The 25,857-nt window shown below is 41.7% G+C and overlaps 1 protein-coding gene across 1 annotated transcript; it reads left to right on the top strand.

Annotated features, from left to right (window-relative positions):
* Positions 1-4,609: 4,609 nt before the first annotated feature.
* Positions 4,610-14,253, top strand: LOC140504063 (tumor necrosis factor receptor superfamily member 14-like). Its single transcript, XM_072608593.1, has 4 exons — positions 4,610-5,493; positions 8,661-8,766; positions 12,720-12,845; positions 13,941-14,253. The coding sequence occupies exons 1-4, from the start codon at positions 5,470-5,472 to the stop codon at positions 14,060-14,062; spliced, it is 378 nt and encodes a 125-aa protein (XP_072464694.1). The 5' UTR covers positions 4,610-5,469; the 3' UTR covers positions 14,063-14,253.
* Positions 14,254-25,857: the final 11,604 nt, after the last annotated feature.

A 25,857-nucleotide genomic window follows, 5' to 3' on the forward strand; every position in this document is an offset into this window, starting at 1 on the left:
CATAGATCAGGCACAAATAGTCCATGTGAATATTTGGGATGGATTCTCTAAATTTGGGCATCCTGCATTTCCTTTGAGCTGTTTAAATTCTACTTTGCTTATAGAGCCCAGCACCTTTTCTGATGGGAGCATGCCATGCTGAGCTATCTTGTGCCAGTGTCTCCCATGTCACACAATCAATTCCAAAATTCTTAATAAAGACCTGCTTCTGACCACCAAGTTAAAACAAAAAACAACTATTACCTCTTATTAGATGGAAGTTGGGATCAAACTCATCTCAGTTTCAGAGACTGAATTGAATGCACAATCACATGCAAACAGAAGATCATGCATGCAGCATTACTCTCTCCATTTTGATCTTGTCTTGTAGTCTTTTCAAGTTGAAGAATTTACCATCATTACAGTAGGTGACCTTGATGCTGTGTTCATCCTCATTGAAAGAATTTGACAACATGGCTGAAAACATCATGCTAAAAAGATGAGAGCAAGCATGCAGCCTTGTTTCACTCCACTGATGACTAGGAAAGTATGAGAGCATTGTTCATTATCCGCAACCCAGGCAAGTGTGCTATCATGAAATTGACAATCAATGCTGATGAACTTCTATGGATAACCAAATTTTGACATAATTTTCCATAAGCCCTTACAACTAATGGTAACAAAGACCTTGGTCAAATCTTCAAAGATTGTATACAGCCCTCTGATCTGTTCCTGGCATTTTTTTTGGAGTTGTTGGGCGGCAAACACCATATTGACCTTTACCCTGCTCTTTCTGAAGTCAAACTGGCTCTCAGGTTGATGATCGTCTTCCACGTGAAGGATCAGCCTATTAAGCAGGACCCTGGCAAGAATCTTGCCAGTAATGTCTGAGAGAGAGAGAGAGAGACCCCCTGTGATTGTTACAAGACAATCTATATCCTTTACCTTTATAGAGATGGACAGTGGAGGCATCCTTGAACTCCTGGAGAATAACCTCCTGCCATATAACCTGGAAAATTTCAGTCAGCATTTGCATGAACAATGGACTCCTATCTTGTAAACCTCAGCTAGAATAGAATCAGCACCAGGTGCTTTGCCACACGAAGGAGACCAATTTTATTCAAAGCTTCTTCTTCAGTTGGAGCTTCAGCTAGGAAGGAATAGACTTCGACCTAAGGTAAACAGTCAATGGCCTCAGCATTGATTGATGATGGTCTGGTGAGAAAACTATTTTTCTCTGTGTCCAGCCCATGTCTCTAGGATCATATCCTTATCACTAATCAATGTGGCTCCATCAGCACTGAGTAGATGAGATGCACCAAAAGTCTTTGACCCATAAATAACCTTCTGGGCATCATAAAAATGCTTTGGATTGTTACTATCAGCATAAAACTGAATTCCACCTGCCTTCTTGTTGAGCCAAGAATTCTGCATCTCCCTATGCTTTGCTCGTACTTTACTTTTGATGGCATGAAATGCTGTCTGCTTAGAGATGGATGAACTATCCTGATGGTAAACCCTGTGAGTACTCACTTTTCTGTTAGCAGCTTCTGAATTTCCCCATCATTTTCATCAAAACAGTCTTGATGTTTGTGAGTGTTCCAACCCAGATGAACAAATATACATCAGATCTCTGAAAGCTGCTCACTCCTTTTCTGCTCCAGCCTTGCCAACATCGTGTTGACTCAACTTTTTCTCCAACTTAACAACAAAGTGTGCCCACTCAGAGGAGAGCTTTAACCTATTGCCATTAATTCTTTTGATAGTTTACCTTGGGAATACCACTTTTGTTGAATGGAAATGTTTAGCTTGGCGAGGATAACTATGATTGGTTCAACATTCTAAACCAGAAAATGCCTTCATCAGTCTCTCATCCTCTGTTTCTTCTCTTTACAATCACATAGTCTTTTAAATACCAATATTTGGTCTGAGGGTACAAACATGAAGTTTTATTGTATTTAGGTACACAGAAGAAAGTGTTGATGATAAGGTCATGAGATGTGCAAGTCTTCAGTAGTGAGTGATCATTACTGTTGCTGTTTCCTACTCCATTCTCCTCTAGGACTCTCTGCCAAGTCTGATAGTCTGATCCTACTCTAGCATTTATATCACCCAGAATTATGAGTTTGTCCTCTTTTGTCCCATTGATTATAAACGTATCCAGGTCTTCAAAAATTTTTTCTTTGACCACATTAGGATTAGTCATGGTGGGAGAATAGGTACTGATGATGGTGGCATGACATTTTCCTGCACATGGCAATCACACTGTCATGAACCTGTTGCTTATTCCTTTTGGTAAGCATACAAGATTGTTGACTATGTTAGTTTTGATTACATAGCCTATACCAGCTTCATGATGCTTCCCTTCACTGCATCCACTTCAGAAAAACATGTGACCAGCTCCAGTAAGCTGGCCTTCATTTGCAAGTCTTGTTTCACTTAGGGCTGTTATTTGATGCATTACCTGCTGAGGGTTGGGTAAGCAGGCAATTTATAGGGCACCTTTTCTAGCCCCTTTATTACACCAGTAGGTGAACAGTGCCATCCTTATAAAGCTGCACAGACAAATAGGGGGTTGCCAAACTGAGAAATGACACTATGGCATGGAATTGTGTCTACAGCTTCCAGTGTATCTGCACCTGCTGCTTTGTCACTTGCCTGTTGCCACAGGACTTTGAGGTATAAGAGTAAAATGATGTATGTGTGCCTTTTGATTCGTGTATAAATTGGATTTAAGTGAGGCAGAGTTTCATGAAGTCTACCAAAATGTTTTCCTGAGGTGTGGCCTCTGTGCATGCCACAGCTTCATGGAGTCACTGGTGAGAGTTGAGTGGAATAGGTGGACATCAAAGGTGAAAAGCAGCCCTGAAAAGTGCTCAGCAGCCTTCACACCAGGGTTACCAGTCTTCCCTGAATACGCCCTTGAACTCATGGAATTCATACCAATGGAGTCTTACAAGAATTTAAGGGTGGGGCTTCTGTTGGCCCTTCAATAAAAACCTGCAATTTGGGCCTAAAAGTGTAGTCAAGTGGCCCCACTCACAACCCAAAGTACTGACCTTGAGAAAATAAGATATAGAAGAAGCCCAGGCCAGAAGGAGCCTTGTCCCAGCCTTAGAGACCTAGCTCCCAACATCCACAATTCCTGATAACATCAGTGATGAGATATTCTATTCTGAAGGACAAGCCCCCACTTTCTACAGAGCCCCATGCAGTGTAAGGCTCCATGAAAGGCAAAGGCTATCATAATTTGTCTTGAAAAGACGATCTCAGAGACCTTCTCTAAGAAATGCTGGTCAATACATCACTGTAAAATCTAACAACCATTATGAATCACTCATTGTGGTACTGACCAAAACACATATTGATATGTGTTGGTTAGTGAACTTTGAACAACATACCAGGACACCATGCCACAAGTACAAGACACCCAGGATTGTCTGCTAGGCAGCCAGTGATTCTCAATCTGGGACTTGCCTTGTGGATACTATCAATCAATCAATATTTCTCAAATGTCCACTATGTATATCAGATTCCTATATCTGAAGGAGACAAAGGAAAGATTGCTTTCATAGTCCCAGGACTTAAATGATGGACCAGTTAACCCATACAAGGTTATTAAGAGACTAGGTAGTCACTTTGCCAGTTTACAGAAGAGCCCCAGGGAATGGAGAAGTTCTATAAAGACTATTTGTCACTATCACCTTGTGCCCATAGGAGAGTTACTTGGACTTTCCAGTGATAGACACTCAGCTGGGAAAAGCCTGAGAAAGAGAGCCCACCAGCTGTACAAGTCTTTCTGACTCAGATATGGGCACTTAAAGTGATGGAGTCAGTAAAGGAAACTCTACGTATTATTACAAGGTAGGGGAATTAAACCTGGAATCAGCACCTGTCATGCCCCACACTGCTACAGAAACACATAGCATATAGATGCAACCCACAGAGTCTGAATATACTGATAGCTAACCTGGTATAGACACAGGCCTAGAATGATTCTGAGCCCACATCAAGAGCTAGGGCTGGTACAGAAGCAGAGAGGTCAGTCAGCTACAGGAAAACCAGGGTGCTTAGAGCTGGGACTAGATGAAGTTATGGCATAGTAGGTAAATCTGAAGTAGAGTGCTGCCTATCTCTAGGTGACAACGTGAGGTGTTCTCATGGGGAAAATGCCCTGTGTGGGACTACATGTCCCATGTATTTATTGCTGTATATATGAATGATGCACATCGAGACTGGTTTTTATTTGTTAGTATGTTTATCTATATTCATGCCCAGGCAACGTTTGTTAAATGGTACAGGCTGAGATTTATAGTGCAGCTGTGTTTTATGTGTGAATCTATTGACATTACTGCAGCTGGTTAGTTCTGCTTTGTTGATCAGCAGTAGCTTTGATGGATTGGTTGAGATATGTATATATATATATATGTATATGTATGTGTATATATGTATATGCATGTATGTGTATAGGTATAGATATACATACAGACATATATAACTATGTGTTTATGTATTTTTATGTGTATAGGTATTGATACACATTCAGACATACATAAATATGCATGCATATGTATGTGTATATCTATCTATATATCTATCTATATATATATATATATCTATGTGAAAGATGGTCCCTGACTCCAAGGAGCATGGTGTTCTTTGGAGTGGAGACCCAGAAAAGCTACTGATGAACAATGAAGAGTCACCATCTTCAGAATTTCCATCTGGTTAGAGTCTCCCTCTTTGCCCTTCTTCTATCCATCCACCACCTCCTCACCCCAGTCCCCAAGCTGAATCTTGTAAGACCTCTTCTGGTCTTTTTACACATCCTCCTTGCAGTTGTTCAGTCTTAACTGACTTCTTCATGATTCAGTTTTGGGGATTTTCCTGGCACAGATATTGGAAGGGCTTGTCATTTCCTTCTCTAGCTCATTTTATAGATGAGGAAACTGAGGCAAACAGGGTGAAATGACTTGCCTAGGATCAGACAGCTATCGAGTGTCTGAGGCTCAATTTGAACTCAGGTCTTCCTGACTCCAGGTCTTGGACTCTATGCACTGCACCATCTCCTGCCTTTATGCACATCCTTTCCCCACCCTCCAGATAAAGAAGATGAACATATTTTTAAGTTTCTGATGATCACCAATTTGTTTCTCCCTTACAAATTCATTCTTCTTATGTGCCCTTTTGTGTATTATGGTCATAACCTGGGCTGAGAAGGGCTATTTATTGAACAAAATGTATTTATTTGTTTTTACTTTTCAACATTCACTTCCATAAGATTTTGAGTTGCAACTTTCCTCCCCATCCCTGCCCTCACTTCACCCAAAGATAGGACTGTTCAATTCTGAGAGCACTTCCTTTTGCTGCCTATACGTGTGCATCTCTTCTACTTTCACTTTGAGGAACCTCAAAGATCTTGGTCAAAGAACAAAACAAGATACGAGTTGTCCTCTGGAGCTGGGGGTAGCTGAACTGAGATCTGCAGAGATGCTGAACAGAAGTTGCTTGATGGTAAGAATGCAGGTTTGGGGGCAGCTGGATGGGGACTACCCTGCCCTCTTCTCCCCCACCAAAGGAGAGGGGAGAAGGACTGCTGTAGCCTAGGCTCTTGAAGGCAGGGACTATGATTCAGAGGAAGATACGGAGACAGCTGGGGAGCCTCTCCCCATTTTCCTCCCTAATTCCCATTCTGATCAGCTCTTCTCAGCTCCCTCCTCCTCATCCCCTCACCTACCTTTCCCTTCCATTGCCCTCTTTCCAATTCCCTGACACCCCATCCCCCCTTCCCTCATTCCCTCCCCTACCACCCTCTCTATGACCCTAGATTGGACTCAAAAAGATCCAAAGTCCAGGCTCCTTCCTCTTGAATACAATGATGGGCATTGAGGGAGAAGACTAGAGGGGCAGGGGAAGGAAATTGGAAACATCTAAGGCGATACGATGAGGTAGAGAGAAAACAGGAAGTGATTTCTGTGACTTGGGAGTCCCACCAGTTCCTGCAGTTGTTAGTAAGTCATTTTTCAGTCTTGTATGACATTGTGACCCCATGTGTAGTTCTGTTGGCAGAGATACTGGCATGGTTTGCCATTTCTTTCTTCAGCTTATTTTGTAGATGAGGAAATTGAGGCAACCAGGGTTAAGTGACTTCCCCAGGGTCACACAGCCAGAAATCATCTGAGACTGTCTTTGAACAGGGGTTTTCTTGACTCATTCCTGGCTCTGTATTTACTGTAACTACTGCCTAGTTGCCGGCCTGACATACATTAGGTGCTTCATAAATGCTTCACTTTTCCTTATCACTCTGAGAATGAGCTTTCTTATTATCCCCAAAGTAAAGGGAGCAGATTAGAAAAAATATTTTTAAATCTCTTTTTGAGGTGGGGCAGGCATGGATTCCTTTGGCAGTTCCATGAGGTCTCTGACTCCTTAAAAAGCCAAGTTTTTAATTGAATAAAATAAAAGAAGAAAGCAAGCATTTATTAGTTGACTATTTTGTGCCAAGCATTTTCTCTCATTCCATCTTCATTACTGCCCTTAGGCCCTTCTTTCCCCATCTCCCTGGATATAAACACCTGTGAGCTGTTTTAGGGGAAGCATATTTGATGAGCAGCCAGGCCAAAGAAGGCAACAATTCCCCTTCATAGAACCAAGCAGGACTTTCCCCTCCCTTGTACCCTCTATATGGCTCTCAGATTCTGATCGTGCTTGAGGGGGACAATCCGACAGCATCCCTTGGAGAGGGAGGAGTCAGGAAGACCTGAACTTGAATCCTGCCTCCCACATTTACTAGGTTACTCTTCCAGCCTTGGTTTCCCTACCTGTACAGTGGATACAATAATAGCACCTCTTTCACAGAGTTGTTGTAAGACTTGTATGAATAGTTTGGAAAGTTCTCTGGAAATCTTTAAAGTTTGCATTTTAAAAAAAGTTTTTTAAAGTGTGAATTAGTCACGATTAAAATTATATCCTATTGACGGGGGTCGGTCCTAGGCGCCTGGGCGGATAGGGGCCTCCCCGGGAGTGGCAGCCCACCAATCCGAGGGAGACACGGCTCCCATAGAGGAGTTGTGACCCCACGGGATTGGTCGGGTGGGCTGGATCCAATCGGGTGGTAGGCCTCGCCCTCGGGGCGGGTTAGGATGGCAGCCTGGAAGAACCTCCCTATATAAGACAACGCCCTGAACTGCTCGGGGGACTCCTCCATGCAATAAAGCTATGAACCTCCTGCGCATTGCCTGATTATTGCCTGCCACCGTGTCCCCCAGGGTAGGTCCGGAGACGTCCGAAGCGGTGCCCACCGAAGGGAGATTCTCACTCGAAGGTCCCGGGGACAGACCCGGGACATCCTATCTGTACCATGCCCATCTCTCCTACACCCTCCCCCTCAGCCTTCCCAGGCTGGTGCTTTTCAAAGGAACAGACTAGTCAGACTCCCTCTCTTAGAAATTAAATCACAAGATCCCAGGTCCAGAGCTGGAAGGGATCTTTGGAGCCCTCAAGTTCAATCTGCTCATTTTACAGATGAAGAAACTGAGACCAAGAGAAGTTAAATGACTTGTGCAGGGTAGCACAGTAAGTGCCTGAGGCAGGATTCTAACTCAAGTCTTCTGGCTCCCAGGCTTGTGCTTTCCTAGTACATCATGCCATTTCTCAATTCCCTCATTTTATAGATGGGAAAACTGAGACCCCAAGAGGGTAAGTGGCTAGCCCAAGGTCATCTAGCCAGTGAGTGACAAGATCAGGATTAGAACCCAGTTTTCTTGACACACTGTGTTGAGGTTGAGGTATGCTCGGGATCCCAAAATACTGACATACTGGATCCTGCCTGAACGAATTTGACCCAAGCGATCTTTCAGCCAAAGTAAAATAAAGTTTATTAAAGATCCACCACATTGGCCAGACTTTGAAGGAATCTCACCATTGGTTAGACTCTTAAGGAATCTGAGTACCTTCATGGAAATGGGATGGGTCTCATATACAGAAAGATTGTGGGAAGGATCTAGTGGTGGTCTAGTAGTCTAGGAGGAATATAGGGAGGGTCTTGAGGAGGAGTCTAGGGAGGATCTTGATGGAATTGGGGTGACCAGAGGTCAGACTCCAGGAACCAAGAGAATGGGATTAAGACTTGGAAGCAGCTGAAGGCTACTTGGAGATAGCAGACAATGGAAGGCTAGGCTAGGTTAAGAACAATATAGGAAGATTCCAGGAGAGTTCAAGGGGGCTCCCAGAGCCTTGACCTCATCACCTGGACCATGCTCTCTCCCTTGCCCTCATTATCTGCTTCTATACATTCCCAAGATGTTCAACATGTTTATGATGACTCAGCTGAGGTCCAGAGTTGGAAGGGATCTTTGAGGCCTCAAGTCCAATCTCCTCATTTTACAGATGAGAAAACCGAGACTAAGGAAGGTTAAATGACTTGTGAGGGTTGCATAGTGAGTAAGTGTTTGAGGCAGGATTCTAACTCAGATCTGGTTCCCAGTCCTGTACTTTAGCACATCCTGCTGTCTTTCAGTCCTCTCATTTTACAGATGGGAAAACTGATGCTCCAAGAGGGTAAGTGGTAGCCCAAGGTCATCTAGATAGTGAATGACAAGATCAAAATTGGAATCCAGTCTTTCTGACATCCTGGACCACACTCTCTCCCTCACCCTCATTACCTCTTTTCCTTACCCTAGATGTTCAGCATGTTTATGATGACCCAGTTCAGTCCCTTCAAGGCACTGGAGTGTATGGTGGGGGAGTATGAGGTGGATGGGCATTGCTGCTCCACTTGCCTTCCAGGTAAGTCAGAAGTTTCTTTCTCCAGAACAGATAGCTCTCTTACTCTAGTAAACGTCTGTCTGTTCCAGACTATCTTCAAGGGGGATCCAGCTCACTCTCTTTCCCAATACACAAATCACTTCTTCAATACTCATTACCTTACAAGTTAACTAGTCTTTTGGTGAGGATAAATTTATTCAGCTAGCAGGACTTTAAGCAATGCCTCGTGCATGCAGAGTCTAGAGTTAGGCTATCTAAGGCTATAGAGGGTTTCAGCAGGATTGTCTGGGTTGGAAGGGGGACAACTGGGTGGTCATTGAAGTAAAGGAGAGACGGGACAGGAAACACTTACTCGGCAAATGCTGATGCAGAAGACACTTGTCAATTTTGTCCGGATTCCTGATTTCATTCAGCTCATCATAATTCCTTATTTCTGCCCCTTGGACCCTGCATGCCATTCCCTCATCTGTGCATTTATCTGCATTAAGAGGAGAATACTCTTGTTACCTCAGCCCTATGGAACTCTTGCCTGCCTTCAACAGTCAGCTCAGATATCACCTCTCTGGAGTATCTTTTCTGATTCTCTCTCTCCCTCCCTCTCTCTCTCTCTCTCTCTCTCTTTTTAAATAGTATTTATTTATTTGAACATTAATTGAAACAAAATTTTTTTGAGTTCAAAATTCCCTCCCTTCCTCACTCCTTCCTCCACCCATTGAGAGGGAACACAGAATGACATCAATTATACATGTGAAGCCACACAAAAGACATTTCTGTAACAGTCATGTTGCAAAAAAAGCAAGAAAAAGAAAATGAAAAAAGAGACTTCATTTTGCACTAAGAATTCATCTGATTTTCTCTTTCTTTGTCTCTTCCCCCTTTCCCCCTCTCTCCGTATCCTTTCTTTTTCCCCTTGTCTCTGTCTCCTCTCCCCCAACTCATATCAGTCTACGTATTCAGCATGAATTTGCATTTATTTATTTATTTTTTGCATTTTACATTCTCCTGCTGGAATGGAGAATCTCCTCAAGGGCGGAGACTTTTTCTGCTTTTTTGTGTTTTTATTCCCAAGCCAAGCTGGAGCCTTATAGCTTGTTGTAGTTCAGGGTCTGACTCTTCATAATCCCATCTGGCATTTTTGTGGCAAAGGTACTGGAGGGATCTGCCATTTTCCTTTCCTGATCATTTTAAAAGATGAAGAAACTGAGACAAATAGGGTTAAGTGACTTGCCCAGGATCACCTAGCTAATAAGTGTCTGAGGCCAGATTTGAAGTCAGGCAGGTCCTCTTGATCCACAGTGGATAGATTCACTGTGCCATCTGGCTGATCAGATTAAACCTTGCTGATAGAGAGTGCTTAACAAGTTTCTGTTTTATTCCATTGCCTTCTGAGGTCCTAGGAATGTTATTCTGGATAAACTCTAAAGCAAACAAACTTTGATTCTGTCTGTTGTGCCTCTACCTTCAGTCACTATCAATCCACCTTCTCCCACTTTGTGTTTTCCGTGATCCCCCCTGGCAGTGACCATGGAAGTCAGCCTGGATGAGGTCTCAGATTCCATTTCTGCCTTGGCCTAAATTTTCTTCGCATCAGAGTGGGACGGGCTCATACAGACCAGCTTGACTCTTGGAGCTCCCCCTCACTACCTGTGTGTGACCTTGAACCAGTCACTTCATTTCCACATCTACAAAAGAAGGTCATAGGACTAAGTGACTTTTAACCTTTTATGTTTTGAAATTCTCTTTCTATGTCTGAATCCTGTGTTCTGAGGTTTCCTCCTAGTTCTGACATCCTCTGCTCTGAGGTCCCTTCTATTTCTGACATTCTAAGGACTCTCCCTGATTTGACTATTAAGGCTCATCCCTGCTCTGATAATCTATGTTCTGAGATTCTTGGTACCTCTTACATTCTCTATTCTAAGAGCCCTCCCACTGTAGCAGTAAGCATCCCAACTTACATAAAGGGACCTGGTATCACAGGTTCTTAGATCTGCATTTATAAAAGGAAAGGAGAATTTTGAGGGTTCAACAGTTACTTTAATCAAGCATATGTATCATTCGTTTAGTTCAGAGGAAGAGTCAGCACCCTGAACTTCAGAGAAAATACAGAGAAATCAAAGGTCAACACACATGCTTCCAAATGTCTGACATACACAATACATACGTCACAATTCAACAGACAGATGCAACTATTTGACCATACGTACATAGTTGCCAGAGAGAGAAGCACCAACATCTGGGTTTTCAAAGGGAGGAGTAGTTTGGGGGAGGCTTCCCAGAGTCTTATCTGGCGCACAAAACTTTTTCCAAAAATTAAGCCCCAAAGTAAAGCCTCACCTTCAAAGTATTTATACATTTTTTTATAGCCAGAGGACATCTGAACCCTTGAGAACCAGTGCCTCATTAACAAAAGGTGTGGGCCTTCCTACGAATCTTCCCTAATCAAACTCTCCTTAATGTGTAGGCCCATTAATGAGTGGAGAAGATCTTCCCATTAAGAAGCAAAATTATATTAACAATAAGCAAAAATGAATTATGAATACACCCACCTCTAACATGCTTTGCTCTAAGACTGTCCTTCCAACTGGATCCCATGTTGTGAGATCTCTCCCATCTCTGACATTCTATGTCCTAGAGTTCTTTTTAATTCTGACATTCTAAGTGCTTGTTCTGAAGTCCCTTTCAGTTTTGACGGCCTGGGTACACACCTGAAGCCTGATTAGCAGCAAGTTTTACTAATCAGAATAATACTTGGTTATGAAAATGACTGAAGTTGAATAAATTCTGATTATTTTTAGATATTTCCTCACTTGTAGGCTATAAAAAACTGTCAACTTGCATATATATACCCTTATAAACTCATATATACTCATTTTTTCCACTGTATGCAGATTTGAAAGATGTACCATTTCTCTGTTGTATGTTGGATTATGTAGGAAATGTTTGTGAACAGTTCAAAAAGTGATAAAAAACATGTACCTGTGGATGTTTTGTGTAGTATCTTGGTATTTGTATTAATAGTTAAAAGTTCTCATTTCACTTCCAAATAAAAATAAACTCACACAAGGCTGAAAAAAAAGAACAAGGTACAAGACCAATTTGTGGCACTGCACCAAGCTTGGTTGTTCTTCACAATTGCTAATATAGAAAATTATGGTGCAAGCAGGGGCTATCATTTGCAAAATCCAGCTTGTTGCATGAATGAATGTGAGGCAATTCATTCCTAAGCAATGGAATTGCAAGGTTGTCACCAGGACTATTTGCATATTATTTGTCCAAGAAGATACGCCTATATCCACAGAGGGCTGAAAATCAAACTTAGCGTTTAATCAGTGCTGCTTTTGTCTAAGGAGAAAGATTTATCCATTTGAGATGTAATGTCTTAAAAAATGAGCACCAAAAATAGATTCACTAAATTTATTTTAAAAATCATAAAATGTCTCTTACAAAAGAGCGTTACATTCTGCACGCTGGTCTGAATGGATGCCAGGGTTACATGGGCTACCGATACTCTTTCTCCCCATCCCACGTCTCTCCCCAAAATTATAGTGACCACAAAGCAAGGTGTTCACAATAGTTACAGGAGGGAACAAATTAGTATTACTTTTTACCACAAACAATGAACAAAAATAAAATTCACTCTCTCTGCTGCTGTTTCAAAATTTCAATGTTAGTTTTGCATGCCCTTCCTCCATCCCCCACCACCCTTTCTAAAGAACTAAAACATTACATGTGGTGAACAGCAAAGGTTTCACTGCACCTCAGATGCAGAACACCTATGAAGCAGAGGAATGTTGGCTTTTTAAGCAGAGAAGAAGTAGATAAAATAAAAATAAATGTGCTCAGTCTCCATTTTCTGAGATTAAATGAGAAGACAATTGCATGAGGCTTCCTTCCCTTCCATGCTGGTGCTGCTCCAGTTGATCCAAGCTAAACAGATCTGTGCCTTGTTTTTGATGCTAATTCTTTGATATTAGGTTACAGGGTTCATGAGACATGCAGCATAATGACAGGCACCATATGCGTGCCTTGTAATGCCGGGACCTACACAGCACACCAGAGTGGCCTGAAGGAGTGCCTGAAGTGTAAAGTCTGTGACCCTGGTAAGAAGTTCTTGAGGGTCCTTGGGGTCAGCTAGGATTCTGGGTCTCACCCACAGCCCTCCCTCTCCTGGGCTCTGACCTGAGTCTTCTAGTTCCCTGGAATGAGGGAGCTGGGGCCAGTGAAAGTCATCAGTGTTGGACCTACCCAGACAAGGTGGGGAAGGGGGGAATTTGACAATTCAGACAATTCTCCCAAGCCCAACTCTCCATACCATGTCTTTCCTACCCTTAGTCCCCAGCACACACACTGAGCCGGGAATCTCTTGACTGTACTTCCCCAAGAAGGTTGGATTTGTAGGATCATGAGATTTATAACCTGAGAGGGCACTTAGAGCTTATCTTACCTTGGTCTTTTTCTGCTTCTGTGACTTCCCTGGGCTTCAGTGTCCTCACTTATAAAAAAAGAGGTTGGAATTATTGGTGCCCCAAGTTCTTTCTAGATCTACATCCTATGATTTAGGTCAACTGCTTTCTTCTGCAGAGGAAATTAAGGCCAAGTCAATTAGTCAACAAACATTCATTATGGATCTACTGTATGGCAGGCACTAGACTAAGTGCTGAGACAGAAGGGAGAAAGGAGGGAAGGAAGGAAAGAAAGAAAGAAGCTAGAGAAGGATGGAGGAAATATTTATGAAGGTCCTACTCTGTGCCAGGTGCAATGCTATGTGTCAGAGATACAAAGAAAGACAAGACACATTACACCTTCACTCAGGAAAAGTGCAATATGAGTCTGCGCAGGGAGAATGCTGTCCCCTTGAAGGTCAGGAATGGTTCCACCTTTGCCTTTGTAGTCCATCCTCAGCACACTGCTTTGTACTTTCTTCTTCTTCTTCTTTTTTTTTTTTTTTTGGAGTGGGGATGATGGTGGGGGCACCAGGCCTGTCATTTTACTCTCTTACAGAAGAATACTCTCTCTATCCAGTCATGTGGGCTCCTAATTTGCAACACACAGTTAGAAAGGCCTGGAGCAACCTATCCAGGATCCCTCAGTCACAAAGGGTCTGGGGCAACATCTGAACCCACAGCTGGATGGGCTGCCTCAGGGGGCTCTCTCCCTGGACCTTTCCCAACAGAGGTTTTTGTTCTTTCTTTCAGAACTTGGTTTAGTGACCAGAAGGGAATGTTCATCCACAACCAACACCGTGTGTGGCTGTTCCCCAGGCTATTTCTGCGCTGACACGATAGATGATGGCTGTGAGATGTGTGTGCCTAACTGAGCCTGCATCAATGGCCAATATACGAAGATGAAAAATGCTATCTACCTCCAGGGGAAGAACTGATGGAGTCTGAATACATTTTTTCACCTTTTGTTATTTTTTCATATTTTTTGGGGGGCCATGTGATTTCCTTCACATAGTCTTTCATGACTAATGTAATATGCTTTGTATGATTAAACATGTATAACCTACATCAAATTGCTTTATTTCAGGGAGAGGGGAGAGAGGAAAGGAGAAAATTTAGAAGTCCAGCTAAAAAAATGAATGTTTAAAATTGTCTTCACGTTTACATGGGGAAAAGTAAGGTATCATTTGAAAAAAAAGACAACTGCCAATCATATAGGAAGTCTCCAAGAGAAAGACCATTTGAGATAGAGATCTGTAGGTAAGCCAATCTAATCTGGGCAACCCAAAACAAAGATTTAGGAGACCCCAAAAAGGTACTGGGTGGGATCTAAGCATTCCTTACCATCATCCTGCTTCCCTGAAGCAACTCTGTGGTCAGTCTGAACTCTACAGCAAGCTTTTGGAGTTGGACAATGTTCTTTGTAAATTCAACAATATTACTAAAGGATAAATAGTACTTTCTCTACACCATGGCCTACAGGCTGTGCTCCTCCTTCATTGCACTCTCTGCTCTCCCAGACCTCCTTCCTATTTCATCTCAAACTCTTTGCCTGCCTCCATTCTCCCAACATCTCAAGGGAGCTGGTTTGTTTCTTCCCATAAATTGCACAAGATTGTATACATAAATAAATAAATATATATATGTATATATAGACACACCCACATATTGTCTCCCTTATTAGACTGTGAACTCCTTAAAAACAGAAACGTTTTGTCTTTCTTTGTATCTCCAACACTGAGCATAGTGCTTGGCACCCAGAAGATTCCTAATAAATGCTTTTTGATGGATTGTCTTGTATCCCCATTGTCTGCCTTAGCCTCCCATCACTAATGATGAAGACATTGGGGATGTTCTTCCAGGAGAAGAGAAGACTGGGGTGGGGGATTTGAACAGGGATCCAAAGATTTTGAGTGGGATGGGACCTTAGAGATGGTGTAGTTCAAACTCTTATTTTTCAGAACATGAAACTGAGGCCCAGAGAGAAGAAGGTCAGAACTCTCTCCACTATACCATCCTGCCTTTCCAGTCTCTTGCCACCCTGAGATACTGGGATTCTTTGAGTAGAGGGAGATTCATCTTCCACTGGGAGCCTGCAGGCTTCAGGGAGCTCCTTCCCTGATGCCCTAAGAGCAAGAGCAGCTGGCTAGGGCTACTAAGCTTGGATTCTGCTTCTAGAGAAACTCAACCATGCTTTACAGTTGCTACCAGATGTCACTTGTGAGAGAGGAGTGGGATCTTGGGGAAAGAGATGGCAAGACTCAGTTACATAATGTTAGGTTAAGTCTGCTGCATGTACAATACTGATGTGAAAGTCGTCCTTGGGCAATGTTCTACTAGTGTTATCTGAAGTTGGCATTTCTCTGTTGTGGTAAGTCAGCTGGCATAGGAAACATGTCTTCTCCAGCCCTAGTCCTCAATTCTTAGGCAGGGCTTTGGTTAATGTCCAGACATTACACATCACAATTTATCACAAAACCCTCTTGGAGAAACTTGGAATGTTGTGGATAAGTTCACTTACCTTGGTAGTGTACTTTCCAGGGGTGTACACGTTGACAGTGAGGTTGATGCACACCTTGCCAGATCTAGCTCAGTGTTTGGGAAGCTCTGAAGAAAAGTTTGAGAGAGAAGAGGTATTAGACTGACTACCAAACTGAAGAACTACTACAACTTCATTGTTGTATGCCTATGAAACGTGGACAGTCTACCAGCACCATGGCAGGAAACTGAATCGCTTCCATTTGCAGTGTCTTAGGAAAATTCTGAGAATCACCTGGTGGGATAAGGTACCAGACACTGAAGTTCTTGCTCAAGTTGAACTTCTAAGCATTCAAACTATGCTTCAGAGTGCACAACTTTGATGGGCTGGCCATGTTGTTCGAATGCAGAATGTACTCTTGCCAAAAAGACTATTTTATGGAGAACTCATACTCACAGGTGATCACATGGTGGTCAGAAGAAGTGATACAAGGACACTCTCAAGGTCTCTCTCAAGAACTTTGGATTTGACTATACAACATGAGAGACACTGGCACAGGACTGCTCAGCCAGGCATGCCCACATCAGAAAGGGTTCTGTGCTCTATGAGCAAAGCAGAATTGAGGCAGCACAAAATAAACATAGTATGAGCAATTTTGGCATACCCACCCCAAAACTTCACACAGACTATCTGTGCCCAATCTGTGGCAGAGCATTCCAAGCTCGTGTTGGTCTGATCAGCCACAGTCGGACACACTAAAACTTTACTTTATCATCGTGATGTCATTTTGGTCCTTTTTGACAACAAAGAACAACAACCAATCATCCAAAGGTGGAGGAGAATTAAAACAAGTAAAAACATGGCCTAGAATTGACTGTGGATCAGATCATTATTTGCTGATAGTGAAATTCATACTTAGACTAAAGAAAGTAGGGGAAACCACCAGACTGTGTAGAGATGACCTAAATAATAACCTTCATGAATATGAAGTAGAGGTGATGAATAGTTTTAAGAGATTAAATCTGATAGATAGAGTGCTTGGAGAAATAGGCTTGAAATGTTGTGTGTGTTTGTTGCCAAAGAAGGGCATGCCATCAGAGAAATGATGACATGACTTGCACTTGACTTTGTTTTGAGTGAGGGAGGGCTGTGCAGGTCACCAGCCTCACTTCTCCTCCAGAGCCATCTGAATCCAGTGACCAGATGTTCATCAGGATGACTGGAGATGACCCAGCATGAGGCAACTGGGGTCAAGTGACTTGCCTAAGATCACATAGTTAGTGAGTATCAAGTGTCTGAGGTGAGATTTGAACTCAGGTTCCCCTGACTCCTGCACTGGTGCTTTATCCACTGCACCACCTAGCTGCCTTATTGAAATATTGTACTGGAACATACACACACACACACACACACACACACACACACACACGCACGCACACACAGAGACAAAGAGCACAGAGTGAATTGACTAGGATGGGATCATATCTTCAAAAAATGAAATTAAGTGGTGAGAGAGAAACATATTGGGAGGAGAAAGGGAGAAATGGAATGGGGCCAATTATCTCTCATAAAAGAGGAAACAAAAGACTTTTTAGTGGAGGGAAAAAGAGGGGAGGTGAGAGAAAAACATGAAGTTCACTCTTGTTACATTCCACTAAAGGAAGGAATAAAATGCACACTCATTCTGGTATGAAAACCTATCTTACAACATAGGAAAGCGGGGGAGAAGGGGATAAGCAGGGTGGGGGGAATGATGGAAGGGAGGGCAATGGGAGGAGGGAGCAATTTGAAGTCAACACTTGGGGAGGGACAGGATCAAAAGAGAGAATAGAAGCAATGGAGGGCAGGATAGGATGGAGGGAAATATAGTTAGTCTTACACAACACGACTATTATGGAAGTCATTTGCAAAACTACACAGATTTGGCCTGTATTGAACTGCCTGCCTTCCAAAGGGAATGGGTGGGGAGGGAGGGATGAAGAGAAGTTGGGACTCAAAGTTTTAGGAATAACTGTTGAGTGCTGTTCTTGCTGCTAGGAAATAAGAAATACAGGCAATGGGGTATAGAAAAGTTATCTGGCCCTACAGGACAAAAGAGAAGATAGGGACAAGGGAGGGGAGGGATGATAGAAGAGAGGGCAGATTGGTGATAGGGGCAATTAGAATGCTCGGTGTTTTGGGGTGGGAGGAGGGGACAAATGGGGAGAAAATTTGGAACCCAAAATTTTGTGAAAATGGATGTTAAAAGTTAAATAAATAAAGTAAAAAAATAAAGATAAAATAAAATGGGAAAATTAAAAAAACATATTGTACTGGAGGCAGCAACAACAACAACAACAAAAACCCCAAAGAAAAAATGAACCAAGAAAGAAAAATGACTGCCTGATGAAACTTTACAAATAGCTGAAGAAAGAAGGAAAGGAAAAAAAGAAAGGGAAAGATATATCTAGTTGAATGCAGAATTCCAGAGAAAAGAATGGAGAGATAAGATTTTATTAAACGAGCAATGCAAAGAAATAGATGAAAACAACAGGATGGGAAAGAGAAACAATCTCCTCAAGAAGATTGGAGACACTGAGGGAGTGTTTCATGAAAAAAAATGAGCATGGGGAAAGGCAGAAATGGTAGGGACTTAACAGAAGCAGAAGACATTAAGAAGAAGTGGCAAGAGTACACAGAAGAGCTATATAAGAAACCCTCCTGAATCTAATTGACAAAAATGACAAGAATAGATCTGAAACCAAGACCTTGGCATATTTACCAAGTTTCCTTTCACAAACATACTTTTGTAAATGCTTGAGTTGTAGCAAAAGCAATATTAGTTAAAATTTCCTTCTTATTAGCTTTTTTAACATACTAAACATAAACTCTTACACAGAATTCATTATAACTTCTTAATCAATTCATCATTAATTTAACGATGCAATTGTTTAACATTTATTGATTAACAATTAATCAATTAACAATTGATTAACATTTAAATAAATTATTTTCCCACAATATACCTTGTTACATATATAAAATTTAAAATATTTTAAGCTATTTTCCATTTAGGTGAATGCATTTAGACATCACCTAGCACAGAAATTCAACTTCTTCCCACCACATGGATATACACTATCACCCAAATCACTGCATCCTCATTTTCATAATAGCCAAGATTTCAAATGGGAAACCTACAGTCATAAAGCAAACATTAGCATCATCATTGCTTATTTATAATCAAATATAAGTTTCAAATTATCAAATTTCTATCATATTCTTTTGAAATTTCAATTTATATGTAACAAAATTTAAAAATTGTGCAGTAATTATATTAGATTAATGTTGTATCTAACATATGCTCATCCTTGTGTCAAGCACTTTACAGTCATAAAAGCCAAATAATATCTTTTTCTGCTTATTCATGATAGGATGATCACTCTCAGATGCTGCTTTTTATTTCTTCAGGACAGATTTTGACTTGAATCATATTAAATCTGGGTCTATAATCACAACTGATAAACATTTTTACCCCCCTTTTACTTTTAAGTTAAATACTCTTAGTATTTAAAAGAAAACATTATCCATAACTTCACATTTTCCCTTGAAGGAACACATGGTGACAATTTTCAGCTCTGAATAGCTTTTTTTCTCTACTTCCTTAAAGAGCTGAAATCCAGTCTCCTTTTTGAGGCCCATCAGATAAAGAACGTTCCTAATCCAGCTTCCCATTCCATCCCTCTTTGGAATTTCAGGCTATATCCTAGGAAATGCATAAAAATATTTACCAATTTCTTCCAGCTTCTTTTTCTTTGTTCCTTAAAAAAAGTATAAATTTCACATTTTTTTCTCCAAGCCTCTGCAATTAGCTTGTTAATTTTTATCAATTTCCAGCAGAGTTCCTCCCTGCCTTATTTTCCGCCTCAGCCCCTGTTTCCTCTGGGCTGCTTGCATTTTGGTTCTCTATCAGGTAAAAGGCTGTTGATTGCTTATTATTTAACTTTTAGTCTCATATTCCTACTTGGTCATCACTGGAACACAAAGAAAAGAATCTCAATTTCCCACTGTAAACCCAAGATGGAAGTTCTCTCATAACATTTTCTTTCTCTAATTATAAACCTTAGACATTTCTCACTACATTACATGAAAAACTTCACAAAGACATACAACAAAACTCTCCCTGGTGCCATTATCTTTAACGCACTCACTTCCCTTCTTAGAACATATACTTCCAAGCTCCCTAAAGGACTGGTCATGCCTAAAATTCCATATACTAAGACCTCCCTCTCACTTTCCCCATCCTAGGCTGGTCCTATATAGAAAAGCATTCACTTCCTACCCTAGGCAAACCTCACTTATCAACCTAGGATCCTGAGACAGACCAAGTAGTGCTTAGCCACCTATATTTTCCTACAGTTGCTCAGGTCCCTGATTTACACTGTCTTGGGCCATTCAGTGTATTGTGTTACCTGTGTTCCTGGGTTCACAATGATTCCAAACAGTCCTGGAGAAGTTAGCAGTTAGAAGAGGGGAAACTTGCCTGTGGATGTTTGGGTCATTGAAAACCAATGGATGTGCTTCCCATCCCCCACAAGCAAGCTTCCTTTCCAATGCTAAAGATCCCAGATGAGCCCCAAAATTGTGAGAAATGAGCCCAACTAACAAGCCCCCAACTGAGAGAAACATGTTCATCTTAAACAAACAACAATACTTGTGAAACCAGGAAATCTTTTATTAGTTCTACGTTCATTCCCCCTGAATGAATGGGTAGCTCCCAAGTAAGGCTACAGGAAGACTTCAATTTGTTCAGATCAATGTAAGCCCTTTCTACTGTTCCAAATTTTGAACTTCCAGCCCCTCCATCCATTGGCCACGTGACTTCATGTTCTCCTCTCTGGTAGGCTTTACCTCAAACAGCTCATAAAGCCTGTGCACAAGTTTCTGACCTTTAATCTGCCTGTGCTAAGTCACAACTCTGATCCCTTAAAGATGGGAGTTTTAACCCGTGGAAACAGAGCAACTTCCTTGTTTCTCACAGAGATTATGCCTCAGTGCTACTTTTCTTCCCCTTTTATTTACTATGAGGCTACTCCATTTCTTCTAAGAGATTCTTGCCCACAGTAGTCTATGTAATGATCACCTGAATTAAATTCACCCATTCCCATCCACTTCAGTTCACTGACACTCAGGATGTTGATGTTTTGTCTTTCCACCTCCTGTTGGTTTACACATCTTACATCCTGAGTTCCTATGCAATATCGATCTTTACAGCATTGGCTTTCCTTTCATCACCAGACACAGCTGCAGCTGAGCTTCCTTTCTTTTTTCTTTCCCAGTCTGGCTTATAGTTGGAGCTTATTGAGTTCTTGTTGAATCAATGAATGGATCAGTGAACTAGAGGTTATTCAGAGGAAGATACCTAGAATGACGAAAGGCCTTGAGTTCTTACCATATGATAATACCAAACATGTATATAGCACTTTAAGGTTTGCCAGACACATTACAAACATCTCAGTTGATCTCATAAGATGACCCTCTCTGGTAGGTGCTGCTATGATGCCCATTTTACAGATGAGGAAACTGAGACTGAGAGCGGTTAAATGACTTGTCCAGGGTCACACAGCTAGTGAGTGTCTGAGGAAGTATTTGAACCCAAGTCTTCTATTACTATTTCACTGATCTGTCTCTACTGAAAATGGGCAATGGGAAAAAGTTAAAAGATTTGAGTACTGGACAAATCATTTCCCCTTTCTCCATCTTGCTTTCCTGGTCTGTAAAATGGGTAGGGAAGGATTAGAGTTGAACTGACTGGTCTTTAATGTTTTCCTCGGGGATAGAGGATCTCTTAGACTACCTTCCTCCCAGAGTTGGGGGTGACCTCAGAGTGAGGGAACTAGGTAAACGGAGACATCCCAGGGGAGAATGAAAAGTTCTGGGGAAATTTGCCTTATAGGGGAAAAAATGGCCAAGGTGGGGAGGAAGAAGAAGTGGTCTTTGAAATTTCTTCCCTCTCAAATCAGTCAGACTTTCAGAGTGAACAGCACCAGCATGGGATCTCACATAAATACTAAACAACCACAGCAATTAGAGGAAGACACAGAAGAAAACTCAGGATCTCTGTCTTCACTGGGACCCTCTGTGCTTTGAGAAGCTGCGGCTTTAATGGAAACAATGCAGGATCAAAAAACGCAAGACCTCACCTCTGACACTTATTTGTAGATAACCTCTTCAAATCTTATTTTTCTTTTCTGCAACACAGGGATAGTCACAAAGACACTCCAGTTCTTGACTCCAGGCATTTCCCCTGACTGCCTCCTGTGCCTGGATCACTCTCCCTCCTCAGCACCACCTCCTGGCTTCCCTTCAAGTCCCAGCTAAAATTCCACCTTCTACAGAAAACCTTTCCATATCGTCCCTAATTCTAGTGCCTTCTCTCTGTCTACTAAGTCCAGTTTATCACGTCTATAGCTTATTTGTACGTAGGTGTTTGCATGTTGTCTTCTCCATTAGATCGTGAGTTCCTTGAGGTCAGCAATCATCTCTTACCTTTCTTTTATCCCAAGTTCTTAGCATAGTGTCCAGCACATAATGGGTTCTTAAGTGGGTGGAAAGAATAGAAACCTTGGAATTCAAGGTACCCAGGATCAAATCCCTTTTCTGCAGCTTACTGCTCAACTTTGGGCAACTTTGTTTACTTCTTTGACTCTTTTTGGGCTTCTTTATGTGTAAAGTTAGAAGGCTGAACTAAATTACCTAGAAGGATCCTTCCTAGTCTCAGTTTTTGAGACACTCCTTGGGTTCTGAAGAGAAGCGTTTTCTAAATCTTAAGGGCAAGCAACATGGACTTCCCTTCCATCCTATCAGTCCAAGTGGCCACTCTGTGAGGAACTGCTCTTCCCAGAGAAGCTCCAATCATCTGGACATTCTACAGCCCCCTGAACAATAGGGAACTGTGATTACGTGGGTGGGTTGGTTTATGGGGCTTTCCCAGACAGAAAGCTGGAGCGGTTGGCCAGTCAAACAGCAAACTTTGTGCCTCCTGGAGCTGTGCAGAAGTCCATCCAAAGAGTTATAGCTGAGCCCTTCACATTTATTTTATTCAATTTTGTTGTTGCTGAGGTAGTTAAGTGGAAGCAATGAAAAGAAGTCCATCTCTCTACCATGACTGTGGAGGTGTATTTTGTTACTGGCTCTGAGAAACCAAGGAGAGTCATTTCAATCAGTAGAAGTTTAGTTACCTTTTTAGAATGTGATTTTCATTTACATTATTTTAGTCACTGTGTATACAATCAGGATGCCTTAGAGAAAGCAGATAAACTTCCTTATCCTTCCGTTATAGTCTGATACGCCTAGGTTATATATGCAACCTTCCTTCCTGGGTTATTTCCCCAAGTCTTGCTTGAATTGGTAAGCCAGGTCCCCAGAGTGGGGCGGATTAATATTTCCCTTGGGTTTCTAGAGGGTAAAACTGAGAATCTCTGCGCATTTTCTAGTACTGTTGCTCACAAGTCCCCCAGCTTCCCATTTGCTGTCATTCATAGATAATTAGCTTTTAGGGTATTTATTAAGCAGGTAAGAAAAGAACAGCTGTTATGGGAATATTTCCTCCCAAACTGGGACTGGAGGGGGGATATTATTCCTGTGGTAGCCACAAATTCCCTAGCGGGGAGAGGATCTGCTCCCTATGCCAATGAGCATTCTAGGTCTTTTCACCTTTTACATCATCACCTGATCATTGAGGGGATAGAGGAAATAGGGGATGGGGTGATGAGGGAGCAGAAACTCTCTCCTCCTTTTTTTTGAAGGCAGTTCCTTCTCTACAGCCCTGATTCTTGTACCATTACCTGCTGTGATGCATGTTTTCTCCAGAAGTAGCTTTGATTCTTTCAAATAAGAATATTTATAAAGCATTTAGCATAGTGCCTAGCATATACACGCACACATACATACATATATATGTATATATACACAAATGGAAATGATTCAGTTTCCTGGCATAGCATCGGCTTGGACTGTCCAGGCATACAACAATGAGGTCAGCACAAGGCTCTGTAGACCTTCAGTTTGGTGGTTAGTCTAATACCTTTTCTGTCCCACACTTTACTTCAGAGCCTCCAAAACACTGAGTTGGCTCTGGAAATACATGTGTTAACCTCATTATCAATGTGTACATCCCTGGAAAGTACACTACCAAGGTAAGTGAACTTATCCACAGCATTTGATTTGAACTGTCTTAGGAATATTCTGAAGATCACCAGGCAGGATAAGGTACCAGACACTGAGGTTCCTACTCTAACTAAACTGCCAAGCATTCAAACTATGCTTCAGAGAGCACAACTCTGATGGCCTGGCCATGTTGTTTGAGTGCAAAATGCATGCTTCCCAAAAAGACTGTTTTGTGGAGAACTCACACAGGGCAAGCATTCACAAGGTGGCACAAGATGCAATACAAGGACCCTCTCAAGGTCTCTCTTAAGAACTTTGGAATTGATTGTGTGACATGGGAGACACCAGCACAGGACCACTTATCATGGAGTGCCCACATCAGAGAAGGTGCTGTGCTATATGAACAAAGCAGAATTGAAACAACTCAAAGGAAAAGCAGGATGCACAACTTTTGAGTATCCACCCCAAATGTTCACACTGACTGTTTGTGCCCAATCTATGGGTAGAGCATTCTGAGCTCTTATTGGTCTGGTCAGTTACAGTTGGACGCATTGAAACTTGGGTCTTGCGTAGTGATGTCATGTTGACCTTCAAGAATGAAGGATAACTATCAACCAATATGTACACACATACACGCATGTATACACACACAAATGTGTGTGCATATACATGTACATGTGTGTACATATGTTTATGTACGTATATATGTACACACACATATCCTTGTTTCATCCATTCAATTACAAGGCATCACCTGCCCAGCACAGCATCATCTGCTGTTGGTCAATGACCTGAAGCCGGTATGATCCTTTCAAACTGATTACAGATTTATTTATATCCAGATTATTTTTGAATGTTTGGTGTCTAGGACTTTTGTGATTACATCAGTTAGGGGTCCCAACACAAAACAACCTTTTCTAGAATATAGGGGAGCAGTGTGACATAGTGGAAATCATATTGGACTTGCAGTCAGAGAACAGGGTTTGAATCCCAGGTCTGCTATTTGTTGTTTATGTACCCTGGGTTAATAATAGCCATTAGTATATTTATAGAGCTTACTATATGCCAGCTACTAGATGCTAGGCACTTTACAACTATTATCTCATTGTATCTTCACAATACTGGGAAGTAGGTATTGGTATTATTACCATTTTACAGTGAAGGAAACTGAAGCAAACAGAGATTAAGTGACTTGCCCAAGGTTACACAGCTACAAAGTGTCTGAGGCTGGATTTGAACTCAGGTCTTCCTGATTTCAGGCTCTGTGGTGCCACAAAACTGCCCTACAAAGGGAAGGATACTCAACTTATACTCAGAAAAGATGGGTTCCAATCCCTTGGATTCAAATTTGAAATTGAATAATGCTTTTGTTAAGTACCTATTATAGGTATTGGGGATAGAAAAGCAAAACTAATCCATGGCATAATATGTGCCAAACACCGTGCCAATTTCTGGGAATAGAAATCATGCAGTTCCTGCTCTCTAGAAGCATGACACATGTAGGAGTGATCAATATGGGACAAATGGAAAAATCTAGATTTTGTCAGGAAGAGTCGTAAAAGTAAATAAATATTGGTGGAGAAGTCCATGACACATATTTGAATTCCTTCAACTCTCCAAATAAACCAGGAACAATCGTGCTACCCTTGTATAAAACTGTGGCATCTCTGTATTAGCAATCTGATCCTATTCTTCTCATTCTTTCTCATCATGATAAAAAGATTATTTTTCAAGTAAAGTTCTTGAATAAAAAAATAGCAAGTGATATCATGACAGTCGAGGCCCACCTGTCCTTAAGATTCAATGGCATGTAAGTCCCACTAGGCTGGAAATCATAGTGAAGTTGACAAGGTTTGGTGGTCGTCTTGATCCATTAGCAGGTCAGATGGATTATGGCAGATGACTCCTTGCTCATTCACATGAGCCTCCACGCCATCATGATGACATCTGAGAATGGAATTTGGATTTCTGTACCAAAATTTAAAATATAAGGATGATGGCCTACTGGCCATGGATGAAGTGTACCCAATGGAGTCTAGCATT

Source organism: Notamacropus eugenii, chromosome 5, assembly GCF_028372415.1.
Source record: "Notamacropus eugenii isolate mMacEug1 chromosome 5, mMacEug1.pri_v2, whole genome shotgun sequence".
Classification (NCBI taxonomy): Eukaryota; Metazoa; Chordata; class Mammalia; order Diprotodontia; family Macropodidae; genus Notamacropus; species Notamacropus eugenii.

Coding starts and splice junctions, on each gene's coding strand:
- LOC140504063 (XM_072608593.1), top strand. CDS start 5,470: ATGCTGAACAGAAGTTGCTTGATG. Junction 5,494..8,660: donor TGAACAGAAGTTGCTTGATG/GTAAGAATGCAG, acceptor TCCTTACCCTAG/ATGTTCAGCATGTTTATGAT. Junction 8,767..12,719: donor CTGCTCCACTTGCCTTCCAG/GTAAGTCAGAAG, acceptor CTTTGATATTAG/GTTACAGGGTTCATGAGACA.